Below are 11,639 nucleotides of genomic sequence, written 5' to 3' on the forward strand. Positions count from 1 at the left end.
TAACTAAAGACAGGACAAACTAACAAAAACATAAAAACAACTGCGGAGCACGCCACGGATGTAGCCATCACCGTCGGCGCCATCTCACATCATCGTATTATAGTACATTATAAAACAGTATGCAATAATAACGTATTGAGTGTAAATTATCATTTTAATTCAAATTATTAAATGGATGCCACATTATTGGGACAATAAGCCCTTCCTAGGCCTACCCTAACCCTACCCGATACTTTTTTTTCTTCAACTTTTTGATTATTTCCTTAATTTTTATTAAAAATACATGCCTTTCCGATGTGATATGAAATTTAAAAATGGAAGAGAAAAAGTTGAACTTGGGTTCGAACTTGGGTTGATCATGTCAAAAAAACTATGACACACCATCTATGCCACTGAAGCTGACATCTAGCAGCCGTCTTTTGCACTTTTGACTAGTTCAATCACACGTTGGTGGGCGAAATTAGTGTAAATAGCCTCTGCCAACAAGGCGGGCTATTTGCACTTAGTGTAAATAGACACTCCGTAATAATAAACTCAAACCTTATTTTATTATAGTCTCCAAGGTAACATTTCTCACTTTCATTTAGATTAACTTGATGTACTAAAATAACTAAAAATAAAACTGAAATTTACAAATAACAAAATTTAACTAATATACTACTAATACTAATTAAGAAAAATTGCAAGAACAACAAAATTACTAAAACTTTAAATTAACATAAAAGCAGAAAATATGAATAAAATCTCATTCAAAATATTAACAATATCTATATCAATATCTAATAGTATCTCAATGATACTAAAATAACACTGGTGCAGGTATGATGTTGGCCTAGCATGTGGATCATATTAGCCATGGAAGTTTTGCTAAAATTTAATTTTAATTAGACAAATTGAGGCTGGTAAGATATAAAATATTTTTAAAGAAAGTCTCATATGCACACCAAGCTTGCATTTATTTAATCAAAATAGTCAAATACACTGAACAAAATTATAAACGCAACACTTTTGTTTTTGCCCCTATTTTTTATGAGCTGAACTCAAAGATCTAAGACTGTTTCTATGTACACAAAAGGCCTATTTCTCTCAAATATTGTTCACAAATCTGTCTAAATCTGTCTAAAGGCGTTTCAGAGAATTTGGCAGTACATCCAACCGGCCTCACAACCGCAGACCACGTGTAACCACACCAGCCCAGGACCAATATTTGAGAGAAATAGGCCTTTTGTGTACATAGAAAAAGTCTTAGATCTTTGAGTTCAGCTCATGAAAAATGGGGGCAAAAACAAAAGTGTTGCGTTTATAATTTTGTTCAGTGTACATATTGTGAAATATTATTACAATTTTAAATAATGTTTTCTATTTTAATATATTTTAAATGTAAAGGCAAAGCTGATTTTTCAGCAGCCATTACTCCAGTCTTCAGTGACAGAAATCAGAAATCATTCTAATATGCTGATTTGATGCCCAAGAAACATTTCTTATAATCAATGGTGTAAACTGTTGTGCTGCTTAATATTTTTGTGGAAACCATGGTAAATTTTTTCAGTATTTTTTGATGAATAGAAAGCTCAAAAGAACAGCATGCATTTGAAATACAAATATTTTTGTCAAATTATCAAAGTCTTTATTGTCACATCTGATCAATTTAATGCGTCCCATGCTATCGATCATTCTAAGGCGTATAAACCCCTATAAACTTCTACTGCATAAATACTGCATCCTGTATGGTACATCAATTATAATTGGAACAAAGCATTCTCAAATCAATTCTGATTGGTGCACAACCCAACTTGCTAATTGAGCAGCCTATTGGGGACACCAGCACACCACAACATATGCTGATGACTAGAAAGTGTGCACATCTATACAGTCCATAAACCAAGAGGAATAGAGACAGAGTCTAAACTGGCTTTGACCCAAAGTGATTCAAAGCCTCATTCATATTCAGCAGTGACCAGTGCTGAGCTACGAGATGGAGGAACCACTCTGTTCTGGCAAAAATAGAGATAATAAACATGGAAGGACGTCAGGAAGAAGAATGGGCAGGGATATTGTATTTTATGAGCTAGTTTGGCTAGCGTCTAAAGCGGGAGGAAATTAGATGCCACCCCAGGAGATGGAACAGGATATTGTGTCGGCAGTCAGGGGAAAGAGGCGCTTACCTACGAGCAGGTTGAGCATGATGTAAGCGATAATGACATAGAAGGAGCAAAAGTAAATGAGGGCGCCAGCATAGTTGCCGCAGTCCGTTTCCCAGTAGCGATGTTTGTCCGGAGAGCAGAATGGCGGCTGCACCTGGGGAACGAGGCCGATAAACAAACATAATCAACACATGGGGCTCAGCTGATGTGTTTTTGTTAACAGAAATCATTCAGAAGCATGTCGAATGAAACCAGACGCTGTACAGTTATATTTGCAATTCTATCTGATTCATTTAAACTGAATTGTTTACTGTTTTTTAAATGATTTTCACAGCGAGCAAGCTTGCTTGCGGGCAAAACGGGGCTGCCATCCAATCTCTTACCATGCAGTCATGCATGATCTTATTCCAGTCTTCACCTGTGACTATTCGAAAAAGTACAGTGATGGCTTTCCCCGTGGTGGAGAAGTTTGCGTGCCTGTTGGCGAGAGAGGAAAAAGTAACAGCTCACGCAGAGTCACTTCCTCTCATGCTGTCAGCTGTACCTGAAAATTGATTCTCTCAAATGCAAGTAGGGCATTCGAGCAAAACGTTTAGACAACACCAATTATATCAGCGCCGTGGGTAGTAGTAAGTGTGTTACAAATCTGACACAGTCCAATCAGTGCCTCCATGTGTCACAAGACACAGGCTTACCTGTTAATGTTCTCGCCGTATTTGACGGTGCCGAAGAGGACGACACCGGCGAAAGCGTAGCACAGCAACAACAAGAACATGCCCACGATAATAAAGAAACTCTTATGTCATGACCGTACAATACTTACGAAAGACCTCATGAACTGTGAGGCCTCTGGTGAATTTGAAAACTTTTCTTGTGGCTGGAAAGAAATCTTGCTTGGGCTGACTCATGAAAGAACAGCAAACAGAATTGGAAATATATAGCCTACTGTAACAGCTTTACCTCCAGAACAAAAATGAACGTGAAAACCACAGACATTGTGGCCAAAGGAAAAGTAACCGGGTGAAGTTCATCCCACTGTAACACATACACAAAAATAATTTATAATTTTAGTGCAGAAATAAAGCAAAACATTTTTTGCTGTAACCCGCCTCACCTTAACAGACAGGAGGACAGACTGTGCTAACACCAGCACTGCAATACCTCGCTTGAAAAAAGGATGTTGGGTAATATCAGAAACTCTTGTACATGCTGACGACCACAGTTAGCAGAAGCATCTTTAACGTCACCTGTAAATACAAGACAGCTTGGTAGTGGAGGAAAATGCACTGTAATTTTCATGGTTTTGCACATATTTTGTGTAAATATTTATGCATACTTACATGCTTCCCACATATGGTGAAAAACCTGAATACTATCACACATGTGCCCATCATGTATGTGTAAGCATTCTAAAGAAAAAAAAAGTGTTTATTTACAGTATAAAGCACATTTAAATCAACAAAACAAAAGTTAAAAACCATGAATATTACTTTAAAATTATAACGACTACCTTTTGTTAATCTGACATTGAAACAACAGATCATTTGTTTTTTGACTGTTCAAACAGGAGTGCCTTTTGGTCTGACATGTATTATCGGCTGAAAATTGTATTTAATTTGGTATCAGAGCTCACTAGAAATTACATAATCTTTGGTATAATAATTGATGATGTACAGATTCAGTTTTTGTTGAAATAATTTTATTTTACAGAAACTTTATATTCATACATGTAAGTGCCTTAAAACAAAGCTTCTGTTATGTTCTGTTTTTCAAAAAGAATTCAGGAATGACTGTAAATATTTGAGTTTTACAAAAAAATTTTAATTGGTAGATTTTTACCATGTTTAATAAAGTTTAAAATAAAATGACATTTATCAGAAGACCCCAATATTTAAGCTGTTGTTTCAGTACATTATTTTATGTTCATCTTTATATATATATGCTAACACCAGCACTGCAATACCTCGCTTGAAAAAAGGATGTTGGGTAATATCATACATTTTTGCACGGAATCCACCATTTTCTGCAAATGGAAGAGAAGGAATTTCAGATTTGAAAGAACAGAAAATTAGTTCATTTCTAATTAATCCGGTGCTGTGGTTATAAAACAAAGGCCTGGTTAAAATTCCCTGACCTTCACAATAATCTCTACGCTCTCCTTTATCATCAATTAATAGACTCGCTGAGAGAAAATCATCTCAACTGTTCATTCAATGCACTCGGTAACAGCTTTACCCTTGGCATTGCTTAGGATCCGCTACATCATCGTTTTGCTGTCTTTTAGCTAAAGGTCTGAGTGGCATTCATCATACACCGTAATCACAAGTTCATTTCAACAGACACAAAGCGCAGACAGATTATTCGAAGCTGGTTTCAGTGGAGTTGGAATTGATGTGGTTACTCTGCCGAGTGCTGACTAAGGTATTGATTTTTCTGTTATTCCATGAGGCAGACTACCTGGCAGGAAGCACAAAGGCCTACTGCCGTCCCCAGCTCTCGATAGCTATCTCTCAATTTAGTTCTTATATTGCATGCAATGAATATTATTGCTGTAATGTTATTTTAGTATTATTTATACTACTATTATTGTTATTGTATTATATTATTTATCAATACTTTAAATTATTTTTATATTTTAAGTGTTTTAGTCATTTGGTTATGGGCTTTCATCATGTTTATTGTTTTTTTTTTATTTAATTATATTTATTTATTAATTTTTAATAATTTTAGTACTTAATAATTTCAACTTATTTCAGTTAGTTGCCTAGGCAACATTTCTATTTTTTTTTTAAGTTTTAGTTTTTCATACAATAATTATATTATATTTTATTTAAGCTTTGTTTCAATTACTGCATTTTAATGATTTAACTTTTAACAATAACTCTTTAGCAGGAAGACGTTTTTTTTTGGCAAAAAAAATCATAAATTGCTTAGAAAAATATTTAGCACACCTCTCCTGGCCAACTAACTAACTAACTAACTAAATAAATAAATACAGAAATAAATAAATAGTTAAATAGAAGTAGTAGTAGTAGTTTTGAGACTGCTCTGCCCGGTTAAATATATGGATGTTAATTATGCTTGATAGTGGTAGAAGAAGAAAAAAGAAAGGAAGTAAACCATTATTCAAATTTGATCTCTCTTTGAGGGAAAATTTAATTAGAAAGGTTGCGTTACTTGCAGTGTGGCCCACAAAATGCATTTTGTTTTGTTTGAACAAAATTAGATTTCAGTTATCAGTACTGGAGGAAGAGCACGCTGCTTCCATGCTGATAGCGAAAAGCCATTGGTTCAGCCCATTGTTTACAAAGGCAGCATAGATGAACAATTCTATTGTAATTTACAAAGAACTGCTGCATGTTTTCCTATTGGTTAAAATGATAATTGAACAACTCAGATGTACTTAATGACTGAAAAAGAATAGAAAAGTACCAAAAATCAGTCCATTGCAGCCTTTGGAGTTTGGTTCAAAACATATCAATCAAATATGCACACTTGTCAGTAGATTGGAGCATTATTTTGTGTCTAATTGCCACATAAAATATGCCTGGATAATTGCCTACTATGATGATTGTGTTTATTCTTTCCTGCTGTTATGAAGAATGTCTTTGAAGTGTCTGTTTCCAGGCGAGCCAACAGCAGTCTAACATAAAAACATAACGAGCCACCGCCGTCACCGCAGAGCCTGCGACTGCCAAATCAATCAGTCAGTCAATCTATGGGAGACACAGAGAGAATCGCTTTTCTCTCTTTGGCTCCGAGGTGCCCACAGAGCCCACAGTCATTCATACTACAGGCAGCTATAACTTCTGACTCAAAAGTGGAGGGGTTTTTATCAAGTGTGTGATTGCCTTGGGGGTGTACCCACCGCTGAAAGCTTAAATTTAGTTTGTTCTCTACTACAGCAGAAGAGAGCTGATTAAATGCTTCAGGAAACACATGCAAAGCAGGGATGGCTCATTAGCCAGGAGAGGAAGAGTGGAAGATGGAGGGAGGGATAGAGAGAAAAAAAGAGAGAAAGAAAGAGATGAGAGACTGAGAAGCTGCTGCTGAATAATACACTTGCAGCTCTGGTGACGTTTATCTGTGCACCACCAACATGTCACTTTGTGGCTGTTTGACCATTTTGGAGGATTCAAATTCCTTTTGAAATAAGAAGCTTCAGTTATCTTCAGATGTCTTTGACAGAGATAATATGAGTATTATGACTTTGAATCAAACAAACTGATGTAGTTTATACTTCAACGTAATTAAAATATATCACTACATTGTTTCTCTTGCTACTTTTATATTCTCATACACATGACGGCGCACAAACTACAACAGAGCAACATAATGGTGGTGCACAAATTGACATTTTATTTCTATAGACCTCAAGAGAGCACTTACCTGGACGTGGGGGGAGGTGGAGGGGCTGAGCAATCTTCAGTCGACTTTTCAAATCTTCCCATCTCCTCTGATCCACGGTCAAAAGAGCAGTGCCCTAAACAAAAACATCCAACACATCTGATCAGGGATCAGCCAACAAACCTACTGTAGCTACTAATCAACTAACAGTAAGAAAAATGCCATACTTTATTTTCATTAAAGTTGGCTATGACAACACCAACAAAAAGAGTGAGCCCAATCATACAGCCCAAGAACACAAAGACGTGGATGTAGATGCCATGAATCTGTTTTAAGAGACAATCAAAGGTCCTAAACAGTGCAGTCATGATCAATCAGTTCAGTATACAGTTTAGTATCTTAATAAAAGTAACTTACCGGTCCTACTCTGTGTATGATGACGTCTCTCACCTCCACCCAGCCCTTCAGTGACAGCACCTCAAATAGAGCCAGCATGGCGTTGCCCACATTATCAAAATTAAAGTTTCGAGGGTTTGCCCTAAAAAGAGCAGTTCAAGAGATATTTGACATTTTTATTTCTGTCTATTCTTAGGAAGAAAAAATGTCACCCCTAATTCAAAAGTAAAATATACAATTTTCCCATCTCCTCTGATCCACGGTCAAAAGAGCAGTGCCCTAAACAAAAACATCCAACACATCTGATCAGGGATCAGCCAACAAACCTACTGTAGCTACTAATCAACTAACAGTAAGAAAAATGCCATACTTTATTTTCATTAAAGTTGGCTATGACAACACCAACAAAAAGAGTGAGCCCAATCATACAGCCCAAGAACACAAAGACGTGGATGTAGATGCCATGAATCTGTTTTAAGAGACAATCAAAGGTCCTAAACAGTGCAGTCATGATCAATCAGTTCAGTATACAGTTTAGTATCTTAATAAAAGTAACTTACCGGTCCTACTCTGTGTATGATGACGTCTCTCACCTCCACCCAGCCCTTCAGTGACAGCACCTCAAATAGAGCCAGCATGGCGTTGCCCACATTATCAAAATTAAAGTTTCGAGGGTTTGCCCTAAAAAGAGCAGTTCAAGAGATATTTGACATTTTTATTTCTGTCTATTCTTAGGAAGAAAAAATGTCACCCCTAATTCAAAAGTAAAATATACAATTCTATCTTGGAATATAAAGCATGATGTTTTTATTTTTTTATTTTCCATTGTGATTTTCATGAGCACGTTTACTTTCTCCTTGCTCCCCAATCCCTAACTTTCTGTTATGAAAAAAAAATACAAATCTAATTCTTATTACTGTAAGGCAGAAAAATAATTACATATTATTTAAAATGTAAAGTATATGTGTAAAGTATCATTTTAAGCATACAATGTATTTGCAGATGTATTTGCAAAGAATAATTTTCATTATACTGTAGTATGTAATGGTCATGGAAATAATACCACAATGGAAAAATGTTAAAGACTCTAACATTTTATTTTATTGAAATATGAACCAGACATTAATTGCTATAATCACATTTAAAGCAATGACACGAAACCAAGAACATTCAGAAAGCATTTTTAAAATGTAACTCTTAAATAATTGTCAACTCATCTTGTGAGTTAAAGATAAAGTACCACTGCTCTTAAAACATAAAAAAAAAACAAGAGGAAAAAAAAACTTCAGCTGTTCCCTTGTTATAATCTCAGGTATAAAATGTACCAAAATGTTATGGTGTCTATCTGCCTGTGTGTGTGTGTGAGCGGACTGGACACACTGCTCTATGGACTGAACACGAACACAATACCAAGAGGATCAAACGCCTTGCTCTTTTCCTGTTACCACGCAAAGCACTCAAAGATAAAAGAGCAACCACCTTTCTCTCTCTCTCTCTCTCGCTCTCGCTCTGTTATTCAGCATTAGCAGAAACCTTGCTTTCTCTAGAACGGCTATGGACCCATGTGTGTCTTTTGCTGGTCTTCATTATTTAACGTCTCACAAATAATTTGCCATTGTGTTGCCACACATCTCTAGAGCAATAACAGACTCATTGGTGTGTGGGTGTATGATTGTGTTGTTTGTGTTTATGCCTGAGGGAAGGATATATCAGCCCCCTGCTCTGTGCCCACGACAAACCGTACAACTGCACTGCAACACTGACAATTGCTTATGGGGAAAATACATATGAAAGATGATGAAAATGTGGTGCTGTTTATCTGATGAGAGCATTTATCATACTGGTTTGTGCTGTCACAGATGAGATGTTACTACAGGGATTTCTCAAAAAGACCTCAACACTGAAGATGTGACAGGTTCAGTTTGTGTTGAGTTATTCTGTGCTTTTAAATGAAATTGAATTCTATTCATTTGTGAAAAAGTAAAAATGTCTTTCAAATTCTCAAATTTTAGTCAAATAAATATCAAAAATACATTTTTATATTGCATTATTGTTCACTAAATTTGAACGTGAAAAAAAAAAAAAAAAAACTATAGAGAACATTCTTTTCCATTTCATACCAAACTCTTGGCACCCAGAATCCTGGTTTCTTCTCGCCTGGCCTGAGCTTTAAATTCAGGTTCTTTGAAATGCTCACATTGATTCTAAAGATGCCATGGCAGTCCTCCTGAAAAAGTCAACAAAGCACAAAATTTCAGTGAAGTACAGAAGATCCTCCACTCCGAACTTAGTTTGAAAAGTTGTAAGAATTACATTGTACCTTATTGGAGATATGGGGATCATTACATTTGGCAAGTTTTCCAGCAAAGAGTTGCACCCCAAAGGTTGCAAACACCAGCATTAGTGTCAGAAGAAGAATAGAGACCTGTTTGGGAAATCAATAATCCGGTCTAAAGCAAAATGGCTTTGCCATAAAATATGGTCAGTGCATTACTCTCATATACAGTAACCCTATAATAAGCTCAAAGAAAAGTACCCAAGGGGAGCAAAGCTTTAATAAAGAAGGTCCATAAAGAAATCTCCTAGACAAATACTGCTGAGTTAATGCATTGCATTCCACTACTGCAAAGAAGAGAGCTTCTCGATTTTCAATTAAAGGGGTCATACCACAAAACATTTTAAATCAAAGTGTATGTACTCAGAACACAAACCTCTTGTTCCAAAATATAATCTATTGAAACGATGCAAAAAGACACTGAAAAATAATTTTAAATTAAATTATAAATGCAAAAAAAAAAAAAATGTTAAGAAAGCATAAGGAAAAAAAAGGTACACAAAATATATATTTTAGAAGAATTAACAAACAGCCAGCCATCTCTGTTCTCCTTTTATTGAGCAACTACAGGCAGGAAGTGGGACGATTTGTTCACTCACCAAGAAGATCTCCTTGAAACCCTTGAGGACCTCTCGAACCACCTTCCTCATTTGTGGCACCAGTTTAAAGATACGCAGTGGGCGCAGGCAGCGTAGCATCATAAGGAGCTGGGCACCAGACTCTGGAGGCACACTGTTTGGTAGCCAGCATAGAAAGATCAGACTGACCTACAGAGTAGGCAGAAAGATCACCTTAAAGAGCACAACTCTTCATTTAATTCTGATCTTGAATGTGAAATCACTAACTACAGATTATTTTTTATGGCATATTTATATTGCTTTATTAATATAAATGCAATAAGTATTACTCATGCAATAGTCAGCAGTGGAAGTATAAATGCAAATAATGTTTGTGTGAGACAGGCAGAATTCTTCTGAAATGAGTAAACAGGATGAAATTGACGCGACTGGGTCATTTAAATAAAACGCTGTTTAGGGTCATTAAAATGCAATCTTCAGAGCCTCATTAGAGAAGTGAGTAATCAGCTAGAAGGCTGCCTTTCACATGTGTCGGAAAGTGGGTTTTTCACAGGAGAGCTGAGAATGGAGTTTTACTAAGTAGATGAAGATGTCCATGACGCCACCGAAGTCTCGGATGACTGCAGTGGGAGTGAAGAACAGACCATCTGCCATGATCTTCAGGTTCAGCTCAATGCTCATGAAGATGACGAACACATATTCTCCGATCTGCAGGGAAAGGGGTGGTTTAGTGTACAATAGAATACAATTTTTCATAAAGCAGCTTTTTATAAAAACTGAACTAAAGGTTTGCAAGCTTTGTCCTAATAATTCTTTGTCTTCTGGTAAGTTAGAGAAGATTTTGAGACTGGGAGTGTCATAACACAAAAACTCGCCAGGATAAAAATCTTTCTCTGTGCTCTTGAAAATATCCTTATCAGGCAAAGATCAGGTCATCCTGGACTGTCTGAAGTGGAGTTTCAATCAGTGGTGTAGAAGAGACAGAAGACTTTCAAGAGTGGCAGGTCAATCAGCCCCAACTTTCTGTTTCGTAAAGTACAAATCCTTGAAACAGAGGCACCCTAAAAGCATTCACTTTCAAAGTCAACTTACTGTAAATTAACTCTAAAGTGGATCATTATCAAATGTGCTCAAAAGGGCAAAAGTAGTTAAGAGTGGCAATCAAAAGTGCTGGACTGCAACAAAAGCGAGACATGATGACCAGCCTTCAGGAAAGAGATGAGGAACATTTACAGGGTAAAAAAAATTAGTTGGATGTGCGTGTGGGATAGAATGGTGATCAGTTGGGTTTAGAATACCTGCAGGGTAGGGACATGCATGACCCTAGTAAAAGTGGACTCAAACATCATGGAAATACAAGAGCAGATGGTGACCACGATCATCACCCAGTCCAGATAGGTTACCAAGGACAGTAAATCACTGGAGAACACACACAGACACATACACATGCAAGGTTTAGTGCAGGTTAAATGTGCATTCTTCCTACACTTCAGTCTGAGCTTACATAACTTTGTCTTAAAGGGGTCATATGATGCGATTTCAATTTTTCCTTTCTATTTGAAGTGTTACAAGCTCTTGGTGCATAAAGAAGATCTGTAAAGTTGCAAAGACTAAAGTCTCAAATCCAAAGAGATATTCTTTATAAAAGTTAAGAGTCAACCACGCCTACTTAAAACGGCTCGTTCTAACACGTCCCCAAATGTCTATGTCACAATGTGGGAAGATTTGCATAACGCCGCCCAAATGTTCACGCAAAGAAAGAAGGCGTAACTTTTATTCTCGCTGTAGTATTGTTGCTGCCGCCATGTCGTGAAAACACTGTGTGCTTCGTTGTGAAAG

At 36.6% G+C, this 11,639-nt stretch overlaps 1 protein-coding gene across 1 annotated transcript in view; it reads right to left on the reverse strand.

The window, feature by feature from the left end:
• LOC107740917 (sodium leak channel non-selective protein-like) overlaps positions 1 to 11,639 on the reverse strand; it is a 73,521-nt gene that overhangs the window by 5,889 nt on the left and 55,993 nt on the right. Inside the window, exons 15-28 of the mRNA XM_016553467.1 lie at positions 11,099 to 11,219; positions 10,377 to 10,508; positions 9,822 to 9,989; positions 9,208 to 9,312; positions 9,008 to 9,114; positions 7,448 to 7,568; positions 7,258 to 7,356; positions 6,534 to 6,627; positions 4,094 to 4,167; positions 3,485 to 3,553; positions 3,342 to 3,391; positions 2,840 to 2,938; positions 2,528 to 2,621; positions 2,166 to 2,298 (exon numbers count right to left, since the gene is read on the reverse strand). Coding sequence (XP_016408953.1) covers positions 2,166 to 2,298; positions 2,528 to 2,621; positions 2,840 to 2,938; positions 3,342 to 3,391; positions 3,485 to 3,553; positions 4,094 to 4,167; positions 6,534 to 6,627; positions 7,258 to 7,356; positions 7,448 to 7,568; positions 9,008 to 9,114; positions 9,208 to 9,312; positions 9,822 to 9,989; positions 10,377 to 10,508; positions 11,099 to 11,219 — 1,466 coding nt within the window. The remainder of the gene's footprint in view (positions 1 to 2,165; positions 2,299 to 2,527; positions 2,622 to 2,839; positions 2,939 to 3,341; positions 3,392 to 3,484; positions 3,554 to 4,093; positions 4,168 to 6,533; positions 6,628 to 7,257; positions 7,357 to 7,447; positions 7,569 to 9,007; positions 9,115 to 9,207; positions 9,313 to 9,821; positions 9,990 to 10,376; positions 10,509 to 11,098; positions 11,220 to 11,639) is intronic.

The sequence above is a fragment of the Sinocyclocheilus rhinocerous genome, unplaced genomic scaffold, assembly GCF_001515625.1.
Source record: "Sinocyclocheilus rhinocerous isolate Xijiao unplaced genomic scaffold, SAMN03320098_v1.1 scaffold165, whole genome shotgun sequence".
Classification (NCBI taxonomy): Eukaryota; Metazoa; Chordata; class Actinopteri; order Cypriniformes; family Cyprinidae; genus Sinocyclocheilus; species Sinocyclocheilus rhinocerous.